Here is a 26,629-nt window from a genome sequence, read left to right as displayed (position 1 = left end):
GGCATGGGGTTTGTGCTTCCGCGAACTCAGTTAGCTAGTTCAAAGGGCAACGATGTAGGACAGTCAAGATGTCAAGAAGAGGCCTGCAGCAAAGGCAAAAGCTGAGTTAAAAATCACTGATGTAAATGTCTACTGAGGCATTTACATTGATGACATCCCAACCGAGGCCTGGCTTATTACTGTGAGGTGTAATCAGTTAGAGGGTCTAAAGACAACTCCCGTTACAGCCCATCAGGGCTAGGAACAGGGAGGTGTAACAACCGGAATCGTCACAAGGTGGGTTTCTTCCCTAATGGGGGTTGGGATGTTGATCTACCAACATCCTCTCAGTAATTCTAATCTTTTCTATTCTGACCATACAAAAGTAGGTTACCTTTCTATCCGTGTGCAACCATATAGAATAGAGCAGAAAGTGCCCTTTTAGTTCCTGCATACTACAGCTACATTGCTAATTTGTTGGCTCAGGCCACCGCTCTTAGAATCCTCAATGCAGTCTGACCAAACCATCTGACCTTTGACACAGTGTTCTTTAACCCACATCTTAATCAATATTAGGAAAGTCAAGATCTACTGTCCGCTAGACATCAGAGCTCAGTGCCTTTTTTTTATCTGTAAATACAATTACCTCCAGTTCTTCCTGTTACTCAATGATATTAATTTGAATTTTAGTTCTTGAAGTTTTCTCTTTTAGTAATTTGAAGTTCTGTTCTCATGAATTTTTAATTCATGAGAATAGAACCTCCTAGCACTCATGTTTCATCTGAACGTCAAATGTTACATGGTGATGAAATAGGCAGAGCTTAGTCCTACAACCAGCACATGAAGAATTTCTACACTACTCAAAATTCCACAAAGTACATTATGGAAGATGTTATATGCTCACAGACTCTCTCATTATGTTCAGAAAGTTGGCTTGACAACTTTCTCACTATTCTAACTATTTTAAAATGAAGCCACTTATACTTGTAATGGCATAAACAACACATGGAATTAAAATCGATGGTCTGAAGAAAACTCACATGCTGTAATTAAATTAAATTTACAGCAATGATTTTTGGTGAACGTTTGTTGTGGGAGAGTTGACAACCAGTTAATATGCTGTTTCATATTAGAACAACGTGTCAGGGAGAAATTATCTAGAATTTTTAAACAATGAATTTCTCATTAGTGAAATAAATTGAAATATAGTATCAACTTTACAGGGAACCAACACATTTCACAAATGAGGTAAGACAATCCTTAGATGAAAAATTAACTGGTAAATGGATTGGATGTAGAGGGCTAGTAATTTGCCACTTAGATCACTGGACCTTACTCCCTTAGATCACTGTATAGATGGATGAAATGTGAGATGTACAAGCAAAAAGTAGACATACATGATGAACTGATAGCTTGCATTCTCAGTGCTGCTGCCCTCATCAAGGAACATGAAGATATCATTAGGTTGGTGACAGAAAATGTAAAGAAATGAATTGAAAAGTGGAACAATGTCAATGGTCGAATTTTTGAATACTTATTATACAGTATAAATTGCTGTGAATATTCTTTTAAAGTATTTTAATTTTTAAATATTTATTGTATTAAAACCAGTGTTTTTATTTTTTACATACTCAACATTTTCCTATTAAGTTTTGTTTTCAATAATAACATTTGATTTTTTTTTTTTGTTTTTCATAGACATTATTACATCATTTTCTTAGAATTCAATTCTCTTCAAGTGTTAATAACAAAATTTACACATTTATTTGTCATTTAACAATGTTATTGTACTTCAAACCTAAAAAAAAGTGTTTTTCATCTCTAAATTTTTATGTTAGATGGATATCATAAAAATTATGGTAGATATAATTCTGGGACCTGTTTTATTTGATGTTTCAGGTCAAAAAACATAAGAAACCGTCAAGTTTGCCCCGTATAAAACACCATAAAAGTTTCAGTATGATCTCATTTCAGCAAAGGAATTGAAATCCAAATGATATTTTTTGCTAGCTGTAACTCGATATATGAACTTGTTTGAACTTTTTTCATTATTTCAAGCCCTGGAATCAGTTGCCAAAGTATTTACCTTTTTCCTGAATCACTTTATATATATATATATATTTATTTATTTTAAGAACATAGTTGATATAAATTTAACTCTATTAGTGAATGATTAAATTATTGCATTTGAAAATAGATCTGTTGAACTGAAATCAAACTGTGTTTTGTATGTCCAAATAAATGTGCTGGGTTTTCTAAACGTAGTAGGTTTTTCATAAATTAAATAAATTTCATTTTTAATTTTTTTGACAAAATGACATAATGATACTTTTAAACTTCTCAAAATATATAATTTCATGGTCTTATTATTTTTTAACTTAAAATTAAGATAAAGTTATCTTATTGATAAAATTACATTTATTATTAAAAGTTTTGGATAAAGTACAGTTAATGACTTTTGTCAGTTATTTCATTCTTATTTAAGTTATAGAACAAGCCATACTTTTACAAAATGTTGACCTTGGTTGACTATTGCTCACAGTACAGGCATTTCTGACTGCTCCAGTAGAAATTTATGCAATCAACAATATTTAATATCATTCATGAAGAACATTAGCAAAAAATCATGTAAGATAAAGAACAGTGCAGGTCTTTCACCTTCATTTTTTATCTTATGTAAAAGTTAAAAATAATGTATGATCTGAAGAAATAAAAAACTAAGAATGCTTTGTGGCAAAACAAAAAGTAAAACACTAACTGATTAATCATTACAAGTTAAGTATCTTAGTGTTTTATATGACATTTTTATATTGTATTTTATTATAGTTGAAAATTCTCAAAAATAAGTATGTTATTTAAATTTATTGTAAAATATGTTTTAATGTTGCCATAATTATAGACGACAGTTGGCATCTATTTGGAGAAAAAAAGTTTAAACCTTTAGGAACTGGCATGAATAACCTGTTGTTACAGGTATAGTTTCGAGTTACTATAGTTGATGGAACATTTGTAGTAATAAATTTATATTTCTCTTGTTTTGGTCCTAAAATTATGAATACAATATACTTTAACATCTGTGGATGAGATTGTGAAATATTTCATTTGTTTATTGTTTACATTCTATGTGTTTATAATGTGTATGGGACCCCAGCTAATCTACAAAACTAAAAGCATAATAAGAACTAATTTATTTACAGTCCACTAAAATGTATGTCAACCAAACAGTGCAAAAAATTGTGTCTCACCAATCAACTTCATTCAATCTGTTTAAATAAAAATGTTTAAATATGTAACATGCTGAAATAAAACTAAACTAGTTAGACCTTTAGAAAATAAGTGTATAAATAACATTGGTGGCTGAAATGTAATGCACATTTGCTGATAACTTTTAAATAAAGAGATAGTCTATGGCATAAAAGAGCATTTTATTTTCTACAAAAATTTATATTTATTTTTTCTCCTATTATGTTTGTTCTGTTACGTTCCAGTGCATGTAAATTATATTTCAGCTCGTATGTGCTGTACATGTTTTTTTGCAAGCGAGAATAGACTTCTCTTCATTCATCCCTATATGATGTTCATTTTCTTCTGATAATTGCAAATGAAAGATACATTTTTTTTAAGTAAGAATTGTTTTTTATAAAAACAAAAACAAGTGATATACAAAAAACTTACCAATAGTAAAATAAACTTGAAATTATTTTTCCATATAGTGATCATTCAACGTAACACATTTTTCGTATACTTATACTTGCTTTATTATTACATCTTCAAAAGCTTTTTCTCCCGGTTATTTAAACCGATTGATTACTTTGTCTTTCAATTCCTCATAATTTTCAAACTTCTGCGATGCAAGCTATCGTTTTAAATGGAGAAAAAGATAATAATCACTAGGTGCGAGGTTTGACTGTGTAGTAGATTTTGAAGGTGTCCCAGCAAATTTCTTTTAACCATTTTTGTTGTAGTATGTGGTCAGTTGTTGTCATGCTGGAATAAAATCCTATTGCACAGCTTTCCACATTTTTGTTAAAAAAGTAACACCTCAAAGTTTTTTAAAAGTTTTGAATATGTATCATCATTTACAGTTCTTTTATGTTCAAGGAACTCGGATCAATAAAAGGATAAAGTGAAATCCCTTTATTGATCCAAAACCAGCAGCCATAAGCTTCATACACGAGTGTTTTTTGTTTAACTTCTTCAGCCTCGAGATGATGCTGCCAATTGCATGAATGGCTATGCTTTTCAACATTATTTTACGATATCCAAACCTCATCTCCAATCAGGCAAGTAAGCAGTTATTCTTTTATTTTGATAGCACTGCAAAAATGTTTGAACTACAGCAAGTTATTTTTCCTTATATCCATTTGTCAACACTTTTTCCAGCCACCAGGTGTATAATTTTCTGTAAGATATTTCTTCTATTAAAAATCTTCAAAGTTACTGAATGCAAAATGTCTATAATTCATTTGATAATTGTGAAAAGGAATGTATAGGGAACTGAAATTGTAAGTTTTTTACAAACGTTTTACTTCACTTTTCCCAACATATCATTTGTGATCATAGAAGGACAACTGTTATATTATTTATCATGAACATTCAGCCTGCCTTCTCAAAAAAACAAAAAAACAAAAAAACAAAAAAAAAACGCTTTATTTTCAAACTATATCTTCACTCATAACATTTAGTCCATCATAAAAATATAATTTTTACTGTGGTTATCAACAGCAGATTTGTTTTTCACTTTTATGAAGGAAGTTGCTACTTCAATCTCACACTTCATGGGACTATTTATTTTAACATCAGTTTCAATTTGGTTATGCATGACAGCTAATATGAATATGACACTGTTGTTGCTAACAGATGACTAATGAATGATACAAATAAACATGCTACGCAAGTACTATCTATTTCCAATATATAAATCAACCACTAAGTTGAAATGGCCCTTACTGTAAGAAAAATATGCTTTGTAACATTATTGTATAATAAAAAACTGTTATTTTTAATATATGTGTATGTGTGAAAAGAAACAAAATTTTTTTTAAGAGTACAGCATTCTGAAAAGCAGTGATGTAATTAATTTGTTTAGTCAGTGCAAGAAACTTAACTGGTCTGGTCCTTTTTACAGTAATTTAATTGGAATAATATATTTAGGAATTGAAATTGTAATAGTTTAGGATGATACTTATAAAGATCATATTTTTAATTTTAATATTTAATTTTTTCTTATTTCATTTAATTTTAACATTAATTTTCTTTTTAAATATAAATATTTCATAAAAATAAGTTCAAATACAATCCTAAACACTTTGAAACATACTGAAAACAAGTATGAATCAACAAAATTAAAAATATTTGTTATCAATGTCAGAACTAATTAAATAAGATTTCCAGATATGCTTTGTCCAATTGTAGAAAGCATATCTTTTCTTACAAAATATGTTTGATAATTCAATGCAAAACTGAAGAAGATACAACTTTCCAGGAAAAATCTTTTTTAATTTCTATTGTATCTCATTTCTAATCTATGCATTTAGTCCGATACGCAAGTTTTTCGATCCCATCATTATGTGTGATTCAAGTGTCTACTTTTAGAGTAAATGTAAGCACCCCCTTTTTTCAGTAAATAGTACAAAAAATTTTTTGAGTGTTAAAAAAATATAAATTTACATCATACATATATCATATTTTTTGTGTAACTTTTTAATGGTATTTTTTTTATATTTGTTTTTAATAGCAACAGATTGTTGACTTTGCATCAGTGGATGGTGAGGCAGATGCTGCTGAAAACACTGAAACGGTGACCATGGAAGAAGACCCGTTGCAGTTAGATAGTGATAACAATGATGAAGAAGATGAGGAAAACAGTGATGGGGAAGAATGTGATAACAATGATGATAATGATAACGATGACAACAATGATGAAGAAAATGAAGTAAACAGTGATGGAGAAGAATGTGATAACAATGATGAAGAGAATGTGGAAAACAGTGATGGAGAAGAATGTGTTAACAATGATGATAATGGGGATAACAGTAACGGTGAACTTGGTAATAATAATAATAATGATGATGATGATGTTGAAAATGATAATGATAATGATGAAGACAGTGATATAGAGAATGATGATATTAGTTGTGAAAATGATAACAGTGATATTAATACTATAGTCAAGGCTGAGCCGGTAATATTTAGTATTATTTATGATTTACTTGTTACTTTTTAAGTTCTTTAATTTTTACTAGAAAATGCTCTGGCCATAAAAACTTAAAAAACTAGAAAAAGTATAAAATTAAATAAATAACAGGAATGGCAAAATTTTCCAACATAATATTTCTCATGATTTAGGCACCCCCTGTAATATTATGTCTCTTATGATTGAGCACCATTCTTTAACTTTATTTCAGCTAGTGGTTGAATCCTGTGTGCAAAACCCAGATCAGAAACAACCTTTAAGCCATTTGGATCACCATACCAAACTTATCTTATATCTTATCTTTCTTGTTAAAATATATGTGTCCAAGATCATAATAGTAAAAAATAAAAATTCCTCTAGTTACATATTTAAAGAAGAGCAGATGAAGGGAACGGAGAGTAGTGTGCCTTTTATCAAGTTCCGTTTACTGTTGACTGTTTCATAGCTTTGTAAAAATTGTTTGTTTAAAGTCGTACAGCTTTTTCTCTTATCCCACCTTCTTGTTGCTCTATTTTATCATATCAACAAGCCATGTAACATAGATTATAACTGCTTGAACACTGAGTGAGATATTCGTGTGAATATGTTATTTCCTTTTCTTACTGACAGAATTTCTTACTTACTTAATTTCTTACTTCAGAAGTAGAATGTGGCTCTACTCTATTTTCCAGCCTTCCAATGGGAAATGTACACTCCAGGGAGTTTATTTATTGTTAATCTCCAATTTCTTATAAATAGCACCTTGACTTGCATTCATCTGCCACCAAATAGCTTAGATGGTTTTTCAACTTATACATATGTATATATATATATATATCCCAAATTTTTATCAAGTTTTGTATGTAGTCTGTTTGCATCTCCATTTATTTTTACTTTTCATAGTTATTTTTTGATTTTAAATTATTTTTTTTGTGTAGAACTAAGTGATGACTTAACATTTCATTTGATTTTTTGAAGAGATAATTTTCCTTTTTTTATGAAATGTTGATTTATCTTCTTTCTTTCCCTATTTGATTCTTATGTGATGGTGTGATAGAAGACACGAAAAAATCAGAAACAATTTACATTACCGTGATTACCTGTAAAATGGATAATAAACAAAATATATTAAAAAGAAAAAAGTTAAATGTACAGACAGATAGTACAGTTTTATTTATATAAATAACCCAAATACATATACTTCATAAAAAGTAAGTTGTGTTTTTCTTTCTTACTTTTATTTTCATGAAAAATAGCGTTATTTCATTCACTAGTTTCTAAGATGTAACACCAGGATATAAGTATACAGATTTTTCACTGAATAAAGAGAAAAATCTTTCCATGTAGAAGAACCTATTTGCAATAAATTATTCTATATAGCCCTAATCTTTTATGTTTTTCTTTGTAACGTTTTTCATCAATGCAAATATTACCTTAGTCTGTAATCTGAGAAATATTTTTAATTTAATGCTAAATCCTTAAAATAGTTTGTTGTAAACTGTACATCTCTTGCAAGATAAGTCAATTAAGGCAGTGTCAGTGAGATGTTTTATATTGTTTGTTTACTCACTTTCCATTACTTTATGTCCATTAATTATAGTTGTATTAAAACTAGAACGGTATTGACTCTTGGAACTATGTCTAGTTGTATAGTCACTATGTTGCTGAAGACAGTAACAACCCTTAGATCCGTAAACAATGTTCATAAATATGTTGTTGCCTAGGTGATTACACTATTAAAAAAATTAAATGGTGCAAGATGCATTATCACTATTGAATTAATTAATTATTTGTACGATGTTAATATTACTTTGTTATTTTTTTGTTGCACTTATATAGCGGATCGTTTAGTTATATTATATTCATTTTTATCAAACAAATATTTATCTTAGCGTGCATATACTGGTAAAAATGCAAGGTCTCACTAGTTTTAAATGGATGTCTGCTTCACATACTCTAGGCCCTATTCATAAACCGTCTTGCAGTCTAGTCGACATCAATTGCTTCTGTTTATCAACAATTTATATAATAGGCCTAGCTAATTTTTTTTTGGTTAGACTTGAGATGCAATTGCTTACTAGCATATTCAATTACACAAGTCATAGAAGACTTAAACTTTAATTACGTCTTTAATATAAATTTGTAAAATCCATATAATAATTTTAAGATACATAAGTAAATTTTTTATTTATGTAGACTCTTTCTTTGGTTTTTATTAGTTTTTAATGCGATTTATTTTAAGAGATGGTTTTTTGAAACTTCATTTTTTTTTATTGAAGGATTTATGTCTTATCTTATTTATTTTTTGTAACATTTATTTAAATAAACTATTTATTTAAATAAATGTTATTTATTTAAATTATTTAAATATATTACATTCTATATCAAAACTAGTTTTACATTATATGTTTTCAAACAAACAGCTGTGAAAGAAATAGTTATTCGTAACCTTTTTAAAAAAAAAAATCAAAATAAAATGCGATAACAAATTTTTACAATCCAAAATTCAACAAAATATAACGCATTAGTTTCTGATTAAGTCAATAAAGATGCAGGTATATCCAGAACAAGTGAAAGTATAGTATGCAAAGTCCTAAGAGAATGTAAATTGATTGGAGAAGTTAATTTTTAAAGAAGACCAAAACAATGAATCGGGAGAAAGTAAACAAGTTCTACTTCAGAAATGAACTTTCAAATATCGATAAGGTTTTCCAAATGATTAAAAAACTTAAATTTTAGATGTATTAGGACTGTTTGTGATAGAAAGAACTTAATTTTATGATAAATTACTAAGGGATCATAAAACAAATGAGATAAGAAAGTAAGAATACTTTTTCTTGATAAAATGTAGTTGAATACTGGTTGTATAAATAATAAAGTATGGGAAGGGGTGACTATAAAATCATCAAAAATGCTTTTTTATCTGGCTTCTGTATGGAAAATACAGTGCCATCTGGGAAAAGGGGAGAGAGACTTATTATTATATAGATAGGAAGCAAAAACATTCGTTGAAGGAGGCCTGTGAATTTCTGAGGCAAAAAAGCAGGCCATTTCATGAAGAAATAAATGGGATAAATTTTGACAAATAGTTTGCAAAGGTTCCTTCATTTGTACAAAAAAAATAATGATTTTACTTGATAACACTCCACATAAAGGAAAAAGTTCTGATTGCTTCATGGACTAAAGATGCTATAAAAGCGTGGTTTAGGTCTAAAAGTAAAGCGATTGACAATGACACTAAAAATTTAACTTGTAAAACAAGTATAATAGATAAAAAGTAAATTCAATTTGTATAAAATCTTTTAAATGGCTCAGTAAAAAAAAATAGTCATGATAGTTCTCCCCTTATCTTTCTACCACTGTGAACTGTATCTTATAGAGCTAGTTTGAGCATATTTGAATGATTCAGTCATAAGTGGAAACAAAACATCAAGATGTTTGATATTAAGAATCTGTATTTGGAGGTTACAAATAACATCAGAAAAGAATACTGGAAAAATTTTGTCAGCCATATTATAGAAAAAAATTGAGAGATATTTTGGGAATAGGATAACATCATTGAAACTGCAGTAGAACCCTTGATAATAATTCAACTAAATAATTCAAAATCATCCAGTTCACCTGAAAAAAAAAAATAAAACAGGGAAAATTAAAAATAATAAATTATTAATTAATAAATGTAAATTAAAAATATTATGTGACTTTACATAATAAATTATGAATTTTTAATTATTTAAGTGTGCGCATGTGTGTGTGTGTGTTTAATTGTTTTATTTATGAAATTCTGTACATAGGTAATTAAATGAAATTGTATTGAGAAACATGAAGATATAAATCCTGATTGATTTTCATTTTTTGAACAGAGATAAGAAATAATCTATTACTGATTAATAAATAAGTAGTAATATAGAATTAAAAAATATAAATACTTATGAGAGTAGGAGTAACAATTAATGATGCTGTAATTAATAAATTAGATTACTGTGCATATTGATCTTAAGGGTTATGCATTTATAAATTTTAATTTTTAATGTGATTCTGCCGCATCCTTTTCCTCTCACAAGCAAACTTTGTTAATTGTATTGTCATTCTCTGATGAATACACTTTATTTATGTTATTACTAACATGTTTAATTTAGTTGAGAATTTATTTTTTCCAAAAAGTGCATTCAATAAGAATACACAGCTGTTATTCACTGTAGATTTTATTTTGTTATATTGTTTGATTACTGTAATTATTTATCAGTTTTTAAAATTAAACTGAAATAGTTAAAAAAAACACTATACCATGCAATCATGGCATCTTTCTTACTGTGGCTTTTATCTGTCAACGCCATTCCAATTTTAATTTTATATGTATATCTATTTAATTCTTTTTTTAATTTCTAGTAATATCTTTTAACCAAACATAATTTAATCACATTATTTTATTTCGGCAGCTGGATGTAAATGATGATATAGATGAAGACATAGACGATGATGACCTTGGTCTGGAAACCACAGATATAGTTGTGTCATCTTTACCTATAGATACAGAAGCTACTGATGAAAATTTGCCATTCATCTCTGCAACTGGGGCTACTAGTGAATTAGAAGAGGTTTGTATTTCTATCTAATTAATTATTGTACAGTAGTTGCTCAGAAACACAGGTAATGGGATCCAAAACTTATCTGTTAATGATATAGAATACGATGTGAAATATGACTAATTCAAAATACAATAGAACACTAGAAGAATTTGAAAATGTGGAAAATATAGAATGTTTGTTAGAGATATGTCATTTTTATGAAGTATCTTTTAACTTAAGCAAAACACTGTAAATATTATTAGATTATTTATAAAATTTATGATACTACAGTTAAAAATGAGGTGTTTTGTTTTTTTTTTTCTTTTGGTACTACTGGTAGTACCAAAACCTGGTAGTTGCTGCTGTAATTACAAGTCATTATATTTACATTGACAGTTATTAAAAAGTGTTAACAAAGTACAGGAGCCTTTTAATAATAGCTTGGGTGTTCCAGCATGGCCTTGCTCCCTGCCATTCTTCAAAGCAGCATAAAACTTCAAGTAATGATGTTATTTGTTTGTGACACTGGCTAGAAAATTCAACTGATTTTAACCTTATTGAGAATTGGGTTAAATTGACCCTAAATAAAGGGTTGTTTGCAAGAGCATATGGTCCATAATTTTTAAAAAAACAGTACGTAAAAGTAATTCAATCTATGTCAAAAAGAGTGAAAGATATGATAGAATATAAATTGTAAAATGTAAACTCAGGTGTGTAAAATATAACAATTTGTTAACATTTAAGCGTTTCCATTAATTTTCAAAACATCAAACTGTTTGTTATAAAATTATGACAACTTAAACGTTGGTACATTCTTTCATTATCCTGTATATACTGTAAACGAGTTTGAATTTTAAATTAAAGAAGTTATTGAATTATATTAAAAGCTGTTGTTGAAGTTAATGTAAATTATTAAACCTTTAAGAAAATTCAATACTTGTCAGTTAGTGTCCCACCTATTTTATTTTTTAATATAGGCACTGATAAAAATAAAAAATGAAACACTAGATGGTTTGAAAGCTTATTATTCCTCCAAAGTGCTGTGTATAATTTGTATACTTAATGTCAATTAGTTAAAGTAAGTGAGCAAAGTGAGATTTAGTTTATGTTGGTAACTTAACCTTTTCAGATCATGTAGCCTTGGAACTGGTTATGTATGGCGTCAGTTTTAAAACGCTGTTACAAAATCATTTTATATGGTATCTAAGTCGGTTATTTTTTTTATATTCACAAAGTAATCAGTTTTATTATACAACTTGAACAACATTTATACGATGTAAAATGTTTTATTTAGACTAGAAAGAATATGACCATTTTTTTTTCAGAAATGTGCTTGTGTGTGTGTGTGTGTGTGTGTGTGTGTGTGTGTCTCTTATGTATTGCAATTGCTGTGAGGATTATGGATTTATTTATTATTTACAAAAATAGCTTATCTTACTAGCAACATATCGATGTATTGAAACACATAATAAATTATGATATACGGGACACAAAAAAAAGGAATTTGTGGTCATAAATACGTCACTTTTACTTGAGGTCTATAAATATCTTTTCTGACAAATGATATTGGTAAACATGTAACACATATCGATTCGTAATGAATAACAGTATACAGTAAAAATGTTTTTTTGTCAATCTGAATAGCCTTTTGAGTGGTGGGAATTTTTATAAAATGTAATTTTCTGAATCTACTTTCACTTATACTAACATATGTTACTAATCTGTGATTTATGACACGGGTTTTTCATCACATTTTGCCCAATTTTCAACCGATTTGCTTGAAAGTATTATTCTTTAAATCAGCAAACTATGTTTTATTAACAAAAAGCAAAAAAAAAATTTCGCTAATAAAAAACGCGGCAGAAATGTACAAAAAAATTCTGCAATTAAATTATCATAATTTTTGTACTGTTTCAATTTTTTTGTCAAAATCTGTTAAATCTCTAATATACTGTAATTTTTTGAAATTTTTTTCACAAGAGGGTAGCATAAGACTATGAAGGGAGGCAACCAACATATTTTCGCGGAGCGCTAATCAACCACGGATCATTGTGATGGGAAAAGGTTAATTAATGATTTCATGTACTGAACTTCATACGATATTAACATAACCTAATGCTCACTTTGCTCGCTAACCTTGTCTAATTAACATTAAATAATTTTAAAATCAAAGTGTTTTTAAGATTATATAACTTTGTAATAGCAGTTTTTTGGCAAGAAAAAGTGAAAAATAGGTGGCGTCCAGATAACCATCAAAATAAATTAGGTGGGACACAAATCGACAAATACCAAAAATACCAACATAGTTAATTCGATTGGAACAGTTGGTAGCAATTTAATTATTTTTAACAAAATAGATATTTGTTTTAAGATAAGTTATGTTTTTTTTCTATTTTAAGCTAAAATTTAGTTATGTCTTTTTACTTACTTATTATGGTGATTTTCAGAATCCACTATGGATGGAGGAAGGTGATCCATTGCAAGGGGACCAGGAAGAGGACGAAGATCCGTTACAAGGTGACCAGGAAGAAGATCCCTTACAAACAGATGGTACAAATGATGAAGATACACTTGCCAGCAACCCAGTGAGTTATAAGTTTAGTTTACTTTTATTGGATTTCTTTTCTTATTGATATCTTACAAAATTTAAGTTTAATGATTAACCAAAAGAGAGAACTCAGTTATGTAAAATAGATTTAAAGAATTTAAATAAATTTTAATTACTATAGAGGTGTAATTTTCAAGCTTAATTTAATCATCAAAAGAAAAATATACAAAGTATATAGTTAATCTGTTAAAACCACCAATCTTTTTTACATCTGGAAAACATTTTTATTTTTATTTTTTATCGGCAGAAAACTGAAAACCGTAATTAATGAACTGACTTATTGAAAGTTCAATTTTAAGAAACTATAAAATGATTACTAGCCAATAAAAAAAAATTCAGTTTTGCATAGCTATTAACTTATAATCTCACATATTTATAATCTCCCTAAAATATCAGATTGACCAAACAATTTTTTTCAAAACATATGTTTTAGAATCTTGTTTTTGAATTTATGAATTTTATCTTCCTGAAAATCATTAGATGTGAAGAATAGCTTGTGTACATTTTGTTGTAACCATAAGAAAATAGCAATATTTTATAATATTTCCATTTTATGAAATATATAAATTGTATTTTATAATAATGCTGTAATCATTACAATTTTTGGAAGTTGTTTAAAATTACCCACATATTGGTTGGTAAAATTTAAGATCATCCTGTAACTTGCTTATGTTATCAGATTTTGCAAAGCAATGCTTAGTGCTTGAGTATAATAGAAAGTCTAAAGAACTTTGCCCCCTGAGACTGCTACACAGAACGAAAATTAAACATTATGTAAAAGTATGTAAGTATACAAGTAAAGACTTGATGTAAAAACAAGTTATTCTACTCTTTAAGTAGAATTTTAAAATATGGACCCATCGTGATTGTACCTCTTTACCCTATTGAATAATTAATTATAAGCAAAATCAATTGGCATTAATGACTCATATTTAGAAGTCATCGTACAGAGTTTTATAAAAATTTGTTTGGTAAAGTAAAACAATAACTGATGAAAAAACTAAATAATTAGGCTTATCATCTCCTACCCCAAAATGATATTGCCTGAATAGATAACCAAAATGGCACACAAATGTAATGGAATCATTTAGTAATACAAGAATGTGATTCTGAGTTCAGAAATTACAAAAAAAAAGACTTTTTCCCTACCTTTTTAGGGGGTTTGGGTTTGAATAAGACCCCAAACACCATCAAGAAAGTATCTTCCCTTCCTAAAGAGCATGAATTATGTGAAAAAACTTTGAGATACAGGACCCTTAAGGTACATTTTTATGTGCTTCGTTGTCTGATTGTGACCAAATTAAATAGCATCTTCTAGAATTTTTCATTGTTAAATTAGTGGTTTTTTGTTGGGATCATATAGTATTTATGTAGCCAGGTGCTGTAATAATGACTTTATGCTTGATCAAGTAAGTCAATAGACATTGGCCTCATTGTAGACAAGTTCCCAATACCCTTTTAACTAGACTTGCCCTGCTAAATTCAGTAAAACCTTTTTCTAAAATCTGCAGAAGACTTCAGAAAATCTTTCTGAAATCTACAGAAAACTACAATATATGAAGCACAGTGATTTACCACAAGAGAGTGATCTATGAATGATTGAAAAATTCAAAAATGGTTGCACATAAAAAGAGCCAGACACCTGTTTGTAATGACAACATTAAATTCATATGTGTCGTGGTTGTGAGGAACAAATTTGCTTATCGATGAAGTGGCGAATGTTTTGCAAATTAGTCATGGTTTTTTCTTTGAAATCATCTAACTTATAGACCTAACTTTCATTAAAATTTGTGTAAAGTGAAACCGAAAAGAATCACAATGCTACATAAAAAAATGCACTTGGACATCTGTTAATAAAATTCTACCCACTATGATAAAGGAAGTGATTTTTTTATTTATGTAAAATAATTACTGGTGAAGAAACATGGTATGAAATGGAAACATTCCATGTCTGCCTTACAAGAAAAAATTCAAAAGTCAATTGTTAGCTGGACAATCTGAAAGTTGGTGTTAACAGTTCTTTTGGAACTCCAGTACTAAAACATTTTCAGAAAAGATTTTCAATAAATAACAGGGCTCGTTACAATGCACTACTTATTGAGAATATGAAATTGAATATGCAATTCAAACCAAAGCAAATGTTGTGGAAAGCTGAAGGTATTGTTTTGTTGCATGAAAATGCTCTTCTGCAACCTGTTGCCTACATAGTTGAAACCCCTCAAGAAAATCAAGTTTGATATATATACCTGTCCTCCACATAATCCTGATTTCCCTCCTGTTTGATCCTCTCAGATGAAACATTAAGATGTGTCAATTTTTCTTTGAACAAGAACTAAAGATGTGATACATGCTTGGCTTGTTGCTCAATCAAAAGTACTTTTTTTCTGAGAGCATAAAGAACCTTCTGCAGCAAATGAAGTACATGGAAACATTATCCACAATTGAATTGTGGATAGTTATTGACTCCTGCAGTGTGTGTGTAGTAAAACAAAATTTATTTAGGATTTTATATATATTTTTTTTTTTTTAATCAATACTTATAAGACCCATATTCCTCTGTACCAATATATTGTATTTTTATAATAAAAAACGAACTTGAACAACCCAGTTACAGAATTACAAAGTAAATGAAATAATACTTACCTTTTTTTTTATTCCAAAAGCACTTTCGCAGGATCCTACATCATCAGTATTTAAGGTATATTTATATAAAATTATAAATCAAATATAATTTTTTTTTTTTAAATTAAAAGATTAAAATTACAATCATATATATAACTACATATATATAAATATGACATTATAATTAAAAATTTTAAATTAAAATAAAATAAAATAAATAGAAAATTTATACTATATAACCTGGCCAGCCAATGTTACATTACTGAGTGGATTTGAATTAAATTATTTGTATGCATTATGATTATATCTACTTTTATTTTAAAACGTGCTGCCATCTGTTGCTGCTTCAAATCCATTCAGTAATGTAACATTGGCTGGCCAGTTTACATAGTATAAATTTTCTATTTATTTTATTTTATTTTTAAATTTAATTTTAATTATAACGTACAATTATATTGTAATTTTAATTTTTTTTTAATTTTATATAAATATATCTTTTATACAACTGATGATGCAGTATCCTGCAAAAGTGCTTTTGGAATAAAAAAAATAAAATAAGGTAAGTGTCATTTAACTTACTTTGTAATTCTGTAATTGAGTTGTTCAAGTTGGTTTTTGATTATAAATATATATATATATACAGAGAGTGAGAGAGAGAGCATTCTCATTTCACATAAAAATAATCTTTGATTTCTAACAGTAAATTCAATAATTGAATGATCTTTGAAACATTACCCTTCTTTTTTTAGAAGTTTGTAAAACAGATTGATACTGTTAATGTTTGTGTCTTTAATGAAACATTAACATCGCATACATAACACACATTTATACCAGATGGCTGAAAAGTAACTTATATCCCCTTTAAATTTTTTTGTGATTGAGATAACAGGACTGTTTGTGACATTCTTCCATGTACTGAGAGGTGAGGGGCTCCTTCAATGAACATATATTTCTTCTTTTTTTTTGGACAGTGGAAGGTGGCCAGCAACTCCAAAATTTCAAATGAAACTAATGGTCATTCGATATATCATTTTAAAGAACTCAATGAAACAAAAAAAAAATGATACAATTAAAGCTAATTCTGATTGCCCTATCCAAAATGGCAGCTGACAATGTGTTAGTTTCAGATAGCTAGAACTACGGTTGTATGCTCCCCATTAACTTTTATATTATTTAAGGTATCCCAATTATCTCTTTAGAAATTTTCTGTAAGAGAAGCTAACTCAGTAAGCCCCAATTTAGAATATTTGGCTTATTTGGTATATTTAGTATATTTGGTATAAAAAAAATCAAATTCTTTCTATTTAAATGAAAATGGCAACCCAAATGCCATTATGTTAATTAAAAATTATTAAATTTTTTCTAATAGTTTTTTTAATTAAACGTATCGTCAAGATTTAACAATTTTTAAATTTATTTCAATAGAAATGTGTTTAAATAATTTTTAACTCATATGTTGGCAATGTCAACAGCTGATCAACAATTAACCAAAGGTAAGTTACATTTTTCAAAATTTATATTCATTGTTGATTTTGTGATAAGTAGCTAACAGATATTAAGCATAACTAACTGCAATAGTGTTATTTTTGGATAAAGTTTATGTTTTTTTTTATTAGTAAGCTTAAAAAAAATTTAAATTACAAAGGTCAAAAAATAAAAAGGTTACACTTTTTAAATATAAATTAAGCTTCTTTTTTAAATTGTTGATTTCTTTAATCTTTTTTACCTAACTTAAAAACCTAATTTTTTCCAACAAAAAGTTTTAAAATCCATAATGCATGAATACAACTCCTGGGTTAAAACCAATGCTTTTTTCAATTCAAGAAATAGTAGAAATAATATTTTTATTTTTGGAAAATCAAAACATACTAAGGAACAGTTAATACATTTAATACACAGCATCCTAATTATAACATTTTCCAGGATCACAGTCACAAATTTAATAGAAAAATGTCAATCCACTGGTATTGTTTTAATGATAAAAAGCCTGGCCGGTCTAATACCGATGAAGTTATTGGAGAAGGTATATTAGCAGAAATTTCTGTTAATAATCAATAATAGGCATCAGTGATTGCATGAAATAATCATTTATAGGACTTCTTTTTAAATTAAAAGTTATAATTAATTACACATGAAAAAATGATTAATTTGCACACTTTTATTTAGTTAGCATTTGTAGCATTTTGGTTTAAATAGTCAGAATTAAATTTTGTTTGATACTGTTTTGCTTGTCTTGTAAAGACTTTTAAAACAAGTATCACATGACATATGTCCCATTTAAAATGTTTAAGCCACTCCTGCCCCCTACCCATCTGAAGTCCAAATAGTCTTAATTGGCACTTACTGATTTAGTCTCTCATTGGAGAAGATTTCCAAATAGAGAATCAGGATACCTCTAATAATAAAAAATTAAAGGGCAGCATACAATCATAGTTCTACATAGCTAAAAGAAACACATTTTTGGTGCCATTTTGGATTAGGCGATCAGAATTTAGTTTTAATTGTATAATTTTTCTCATCTCATCAAGCTCTTTAAAATGGTATATCAAATGACTATTGGTCCTGGTTTGAAATTTTTGAATTGCCCCACTCCCCCACTGCCCAGAGTAAAATATGCATTTATTGAAGTAGCCTCTCAATACAAGAAATTATGTGTATATATATATATATGTGGGTGTATATCTATTTTTTTTTCATTAATCTTTTCAATATTCTGATAAGTTGTAAAAAGACAATGAATTATGAATGTATAAAATTCTATTTAAAACAAATGATAGGAAATTTAAAGTACCTGTAACAAATTTTAGAACTAACTAAATAGAATTTTCCATATCCACATTTTAGAAAACTTTTTATTTTAAAATAATTAACTAGTAAACAACTAAATTTTATAAAAATAGTGCATTTTATTATTAATGTTATAAGTTCGTTTTAAGATAACATTTTTTGACTTAAATTTAAAAGTACAAAAATTAAATTACCTTTAAATTAAATAAACATAAATAAAATAAAATAATAGCTTTGAAATTGTGCCCACACTTTTCAAAAAAGTTTGTTAAGTATGAATTGTTTTTTTTATAATTATTTAATGGATGGATGACAGCCAAGTAGCGCAGTGAAAAGAAAGTAATGTAAATGTGGTTAGATGACAAATGTAGGTTTGGTATGTTTAGATTGGCTGCATTAAAAGGGCTATTACTCTTATTCATTTATTAGTATTGATTTAATTGTATATATATATATATAATAAAATATATATATAGTCTCTAATTTAATGAACATTATGAAACCACTCAACGAGAAATATAAAAATAGTCAGTTTACAAAGATATATTTTTAATTTATTATCCTATTCTGCTGCATAAATGTATTTATGTTGCAGAATCCAGAATGAATTTTAATAAAATATTTATCAACCACGAATTAAAAAATTTATCACTTAATTGCATGAATACAATAAGTATTAAGAAAATTTGTGTTTATATACAATTTAAAAATATTACAGGGACTAGGAGAAATAAATTCTGGTTCTGAAAAATAACAAAACAGACATCATAGAATATATAAAAGATTTTATTTAATAACAAAGAAGAACAATATTTATCTTTTTTTCATTTCAAAAGTTTTATCATCCATATGCCGATCTCCATCACCTATACAAGTTTACAACCTTTTCCTGAAGTTCTGCTTTACTTTATCACTGGGAATGACCACCCTGTGGTATCACTGTGATTTCTTGTCAGATAACAACTTTTAGACCATTGATTATTTTTATTTTCGCTTATGTTTGAAGACTTCAGCCTTCAGATACCCCCAGAAAAAAATCACACGATACAAGATCAGGTAAACATCCAGGCCCAATTGAATTTCACATACTTGCAAGATTAGATGCCCTGGGCACACTTCTCTCAGGACATCTATAGATTATCTAGCTGTGTGACAGCTGGCTCACAGCTAACTCATGTGTGACAGCTGGCTCATCATTAACCATCAGTTACAGAAAGTTCCTTATCATCTCATGAGGTCAGAAGTTAATGTTATGGCTTGCATTTTCTCCTCGAACAATGATATGTCTGCAGTGAGCAGTTTTTGGAGGTGTAAATTATTCTTTTTTCCCTGATACTAAGAATTCTGTTTGTTAATCCAACCTGTTAAATGAAAATGAGTTCATTACTTGATAGCATAACGGAATTCACTGAAATATTTTGAAGAATAATCTGGCAAGATGTGATGCAATTTATCCGATCTTATTCACTTAGTTGCTGCACGATCATCACTTTGTATGGATGAAACTTCTTCAGGTCGGCATGTAAAATTCTTCTCATAATCAGATCTGGCAATCCCATTTTTTTTTAAGAGCTATGCATCATGGAGATTGTATAACGGCCTGTCTCACTCTTTCGATGCTTTCACATGTTGGATTGCTTCAAGGTCTACCAGACCTTCATTTATGGAGTTGTTACCCTAAAATTTGATACCCATTACAATATGGTCTTTCTATGAATAAAGTAATCTATGTACTGTGATGGCGAATTCTCATTTTTAAAATAAATTACAATAACAAACACATACTGCTTACCACTCCATGTCATTCATGATTACTACTGAAATGGGTAAAGTATTCTCTACAATATGACATAGCTCCATCACACCTGATTTTTATTAGCGCTTCTACAGCAGAAACTAGAAATCCAGAAGTTATTTCTGCCAGACCCTTTGTCTTAAAAAAAAAATACTTGTCTTAAATACCTAAAAATTAAAATTAATTACAAATCTGAAAATGAAAAAATTATACATATAATCTAATTAAACATCATTCAACATATTAAAAAATCTTTAAAGAAAAGGTCTCATACAGTCTCAAAATATAATATTTATGTAGAAATGAATGATTAAAAACTATGTAATTTTTATATTTGAATGAATCACAGATCCGCGCATTTTAATAGCATAATTCTTTAATAAAAAAAAGTCCTATTCTTAATAATAAAATTAATAAATTAGAAAAAAGTAAATCTAGGTGTAATAGATAATTTCTTAGAAAATCATGCATTTTAAAACATATTACCCTGAATAAAAATTACATAGAAATTTTAAAATTGTGACAAAATATTTATCCTGGTGTTTAAGAACTGATTCAAAAATCATCACTACAGATAAAAATAATGCAGAGGGGTTAATAAAGGATCAGGAACCATAAATAACTTTTCAACTGTTAAACATAGAAAAATGAAACTTAGTAGATGCTCCTACCTTATAACAATCTACACTAAACTTTTCCAGTGTGAGATTGTCACATCCCAAGCACTCAGGAAACCTCCACAGGACCAATTCAAAAATGTTAAATGGGAAGAGTAGGGTTTTGATACCCCATTTTAAAGGACATTTAACTATAAAAGTGTTGTACTTTCATACTTCTAATCTCCAGTGGGGGACCACTCAATCATTTAAAATGGGAGAGATATCACAGTATGCCTTAAATAGCGAATTCACACCAAAAAATAGATTGTTTCATGGTAGGAATGTTTGATAAATTTCATTTTTCTACGTTTAATAGTTGAAACGTTCAAGGGTTCTTATACATTTGTAAGTAATATTAACTTAAATGAATGCAGAAAATGTAGTTTCAAAACTAAAAAAAAATATATACATTTAGAAGTAATAAAACAATAAAAAAATATAACTGCAAAAAATAAAATATTTCATAAAGTGCTTAATAGAAATGGTCTTCACAAATCAGTTATAAATCAAATAGTGTTTTTTATTAAAACACTCTATGAATCAAAATTATTTTATATTTAACGGTTATTATTATTTACAGAATGAAGGATTAACAATGGGCTCTCCAATAAATAGTATAATGTGGGAAATATTTTTACAGCATATCGTTATTACCAATAAAATAAAACTTTGGATCAGGTATGTAGAAAATATACTTGTAATTTCAAATAAACAGTATCTGAAAACATGAAATAATATTTTTTTAAAAACCAGAACACTATACACATACATGTAGTTCACACATAAAAAATTGAAAGTAATAAATTTAATTGCTCTTCCATTACAAAAATTGAAAACATACTAAAATTAAAAGCTTATTGAAGCTCAGTACATTCGCAACATCATAAAATAGCAAGACCTTTAACTTCATGATCAACAGAGCTTTAAATTATGCAAATGATAAAAATGAATTTACTAAATAAATAAATAACATCATAATAATGGCATCTATATAAAAATAGATACAATTTTATTGAATTATTTTTTTTCCTTTCTCCTCATCTAGCACTACAGCAGAGTATAGCTTGAAGGGAAAGTATTGTAAATCAGTCAAATTTGGGCATATGCAGTTTTCATGGATCTTTACGTTTTCCTAAGGAACCCAAAAAACCCCAAAAACCAAATGGAAATTTTTCAGATATTCATATGTACATGTGTATGTTCGGTGTCACCTTCTAAATCACTTTATATCTATCTCCAAAACTACTGGACCAATTTTGACCAACTTGGTCAGATTACTTCTACGTATGGGGGACTGATGCTATTAAATTTTCAACCTAAAGGGGGTGAGGCTGTAGAGGAAGGTCACCCTCCTCAGTATCTCGAGATCTTGTCTAATTAAGGTTTTGTTTTTCTTAGGCACATTTGTTATCAATTAAAAAACAATAATATTAGACAAAAAAAAAGTTGCTAAATCGCATCCCCACCCCACAAAATGCTCTAAACAAACTAGTGGCTAAGTGGATATACTGCATCAAAAGTACCCCCTCTCACCACAAGGAGAGCTAGTGTAGCACTGACCTACAGCTGCTATAGTCATATGCTATGTGTGAGTGGTAGAATTAAATGATTTAATTCTACACTTTAAATGAATTTAAAGTGTAAAAAAGTATATAAAGTGGCTGCAGGTACTGCCACATCTGCATGAATGAAACATGGTATGCGCAAATGCTTAAGATAGAGTCATTGAATTAAATAAACAAAAGATATTTATACTTAAATAAAATAATAAATATTTTAAATTAAATTGTGCGTGTCAGAAAAAAGCCACATGACAGGAAAGTCCTATAACTGTGTTGTCAGCCTTTTTTATTTCTCAACATTATCTCCTTTCAAATATATACACTTCATCTGATAATGCTCAAGTTTTTTGATGCTTTTACAACAGTGCTGTAATCATGCTTAAGTATGATTTACTTATTTGTCTTAAAATTAATAGATGTTTCAATAATAACTTCATTTTACATTAACTACTTTCGAGCAAGTCATTTTTTCATATTTGAAAAGAGATAATAGTTCAACAGGCACTAAGTTTGGTGAGCAGGTGGGTAAGGAAGAATATTGTAGTATAATTTTAACAATTTTGCTGTTGCAGAAGAGTAAGCTAGTACATTGTATCAAACCTACCAGGTTGATGTAGTGGTGAACATATCTTTCCAAATCAGCTGATTTGGAAGTCGAGAGTTACTTTTAGTCCTAGTAAAGGCAGTTACTTTTATAAGGATTTGAATACTAGATAGTGTATACCAGTGTTCTTTGGTGGTTGGGTTTCAGTTAACCACACATCTCAGGAATGGTCGAACTGAGACTGTACAAGACTACACTTCATTTACACTCATACATATCATCCTCTGAAGTAATACCTGAATGGTAATTCCTGGAAGCTAAACAGGAAAAAGGAAGTACTTTTTCTCTATGAAATTTTTTTTTGGCATTTAGACAGTCTAGCTAAGATGCATCATAATATTTCCAGGATACGATTTTACCCTTCTCCAGAAAGTCGATGAAGATTTTGTCACAAGCATCCCAAAACACAGTGCTGTCATCAGTCCTTCTCATGGTACAGTTTTCACCTCTTTTGTAGCATGTCTCCTGATTGCAACTTACTCTTTTGACTGCTCCTTGTTCTCAGTTCAGTTCATTTCAGTTGTTGAAATATCACAAAAATTCCTCTCCTAAGGTTAACAAGTTATCTTCATCTTTCATGTACCAAATTAAAGAAACATAAATTACAATTCTTGAGTTCCTCATGATTAAATAGCGTTCAGCTTATTCTCTTTATATCTGTCCATCAGCTTGTTGTATTTTTAGTTATTTCAATGTTGCCAATTGTATGTGCCATTTTCATTAGTTATTAAATCGATACTTATTTTATAGATATATTTTAAATAATAAATTTTATCTTTGGACAAAATATTAACATAATTCACAAATTAGAAAGGAACGTTGAACCACCTAATATCTACAAAATTTTAATTTATCTGGTTTGTAGGCACAATATGGAAAAAAAATTAAAATTTTCAATGAAATAAGGAACTTTCGGTTGAAATAACCTCAAAAAAATCGTAGGTCAGAAATCTGAGCAAACGATTTTGTCATGCTTTCAGCAAACGAGTTCAAATAATCTTGTATAGGGCTTGTTAATAAAAATGAAAACTGGATTCTTTGCAAAAGTTCATTTTTTCTGAATTTTAAAGGTTCTGATGACCAGCTTGAAAAATTCAAGCAATCTCAAAATATTTTGTTTGTAAAAATAACTGGTGAAGCTAAACATTTTTATTTAAATTCTACAAATACATGAATGAAAACTGTGGGCTTATATATTAAGTAATGGTTATAAGGAAATTACTTCTAAGTAAAGTTAAAAATTTAAAGGAGAAAAATGTATTGACAGAAAATATCAAAGGAACAAGAAGTAATAGTTTACTCTGTGCCAATATTTCATAACTGGAAAGCACATGTTGTTGTTGTTGTTGTTGTTGGTATTCAATAAGTCAGAAAACCAGAGTTGTTTCAAAAACGTTAAAAACTACCATTAAAGTATCAAAATAACAAATTGCTTGGGTTGTATCTTAAATTTTTGGACTAGAAACTTGTTCATGAGATGTTGGATTAAAGAAGGTTAATCAGAAAATTTTGGTAATTTGATTCTACGTGGATTGTAGTATTGTGTTTTTTAACACCTGCGGTAATTGTTTGATTGTTTTCATTAATGTTTATTCCTACATCTAAAATATTTATTGATGTATTATTATTATCATCGGTATTCTGTTATTTAAACTTAATCTATTTAAAATTGTTAAATGTTTATTTTTTAATAATAGAGTTATATAAATATTACTAAACTATTATCTATTAATATTATCTAAAAATTAGTAAATTTGTAATGAGGAATTAAATACTCTAAGTTGGCATGTTATTTTTGGGACAAACCTGGTTTTATTTCAGTAGGTGGGAAATGGTTTGTGATAGTCGATCTGCCAAAACAATTTTATGCACTTTTTATATGATTTCTGTTGTACTCACTTCAAAAGGGCAGCCACTGCATGGTTCATTGCTAGTGCGTGTTCAGCATTTTAACTCTGAAACCCAGAATGTAATTGTTGTATTTGATGGAGAAGGGTCTTCCAATGTCATATCAAGTTCTTTAATTTCCTTTGCACTTAAGCCATTCAGAAAAAGCATTTAATTACTGTATGGAATTTTCAGATTTTTCCATTTTCCAAAAACACCCTAATTCTCCACTTTGACAGATTGTAAATACTCTACTAAGTGATGCAGTGACTTGAAACTCTTATAGTATACTAATGAAAAATGGAATCATGTGACGCCTTCTCTGTGTGAAGCTCGGAAGTTTTCACCTCACCCTCGCCATATACAGGTTGTCCCATAGAGAAACTTTCAGGATATTTTCTACTCTTGAAAATAATGATAAACGTTCATATAAACAAGGCTGGAAACCACTGTTTTCAAGTTATGGCTAGCAAAAATGTTTCTTGGTGTTCAACTGTTCTAATAAAAAGAAGCCCTACTGTAATTTTTAGGACCCAAATTAAGAAGAAATGTTGTTAATTTCTTATTTATTGAGCTGGGAAATTGCATAAAACAGCTCCAAGAACTGTAACTTCAGTAGTTTTTAAGATATCTGATGTAAAGCGCAAAATTTGATGTCGAAAAAGAAATTTTTTTTTTAGGTTTACAGTACAATAGCTTTGTTAAATGATTAATAAATACGGAAGATTTAGTAACTAAACTTGTAGAGAATTTAATTCTCAGAAAACTAACGTAAATACAGACAATAAGAAGTAAATAAAAACTTTTAAAAAGCAAAACTGAAAAAAAAATATACAGAAAATCGTATTTTCTAGACCTGTTAAGCATTATTCTTAATTTAGCAAACAAAAAAAAAGAAGAAAATACATGAAATGATAAATACTAACAGAATAACAAACCTCAGTTACAGTAATTGTTTGAAATTCCTTCCTTCATAATGCACACAGCACTGCTGACATAAAATATTTCTAGTGGCTTTCCATATCATCTCAAGATAGTTTTGTATAAATTCAGTAGCATTTCATATTTTAGATTAACTCCTCTTTAGTATTAATTTTTTGTTGGTATATTATCATTTTCATATGGGTCAAAATGAAGTAATCTAGTGGTGTTAAGTCAGGTGTTCATGGTGGCCAGTTGTGGTGGTCCACAGTTGGCCCTTCATGGTGTTCCACTATGTTCAATCCAGTTTAAGCAGTTAGCATTCAAGTGATTTCTAGCTACTAACAAAAAAAATGTGGAGTTGCATCATCATACTGGAAAATCATTTGGAGCCTAGTTTGTAAAAAGGTACATACTCGAAAAAAGCTGACAATTATTTTTTAAGAAATGAGTATACGAATC

At 28.6% G+C, this 26,629-nt stretch overlaps 1 protein-coding gene across 3 annotated transcripts in view; it reads left to right on the top strand.

Annotated features, from left to right (window-relative positions):
• Window positions 1-26,629, top strand: part of LOC142334463 (uncharacterized) — a 71,351-nt gene that overhangs the window by 29,212 nt on the left and 15,510 nt on the right. For 2 of the 3 annotated variants that reach the window (XM_075382518.1, XM_075382519.1), the window contains exons 3-5: window positions 5,717-6,163; window positions 10,594-10,752; window positions 13,170-13,307. In XM_075382518.1, the coding sequence (XP_075238633.1) occupies window positions 5,717-6,163; window positions 10,594-10,752; window positions 13,170-13,307 (744 nt within the window). Of the gene's footprint in view, window positions 1-5,716; window positions 6,164-10,593; window positions 10,753-13,169; window positions 13,308-21,773; window positions 21,872-26,629 lie in introns of all 3 variants that reach the window. The other variant, XM_075382520.1, reaches the window with a different exon arrangement.

The sequence above is a fragment of the Lycorma delicatula genome, chromosome 1 (assembly GCF_047948215.1).
Source record: "Lycorma delicatula isolate Av1 chromosome 1, ASM4794821v1, whole genome shotgun sequence".
Taxonomy (NCBI): domain Eukaryota; kingdom Metazoa; phylum Arthropoda; class Insecta; order Hemiptera; family Fulgoridae; genus Lycorma; species Lycorma delicatula.
Note: the sequence above shows the minus strand (reverse complement) of the source record. Positions and strands in the feature narration are given on the sequence as shown.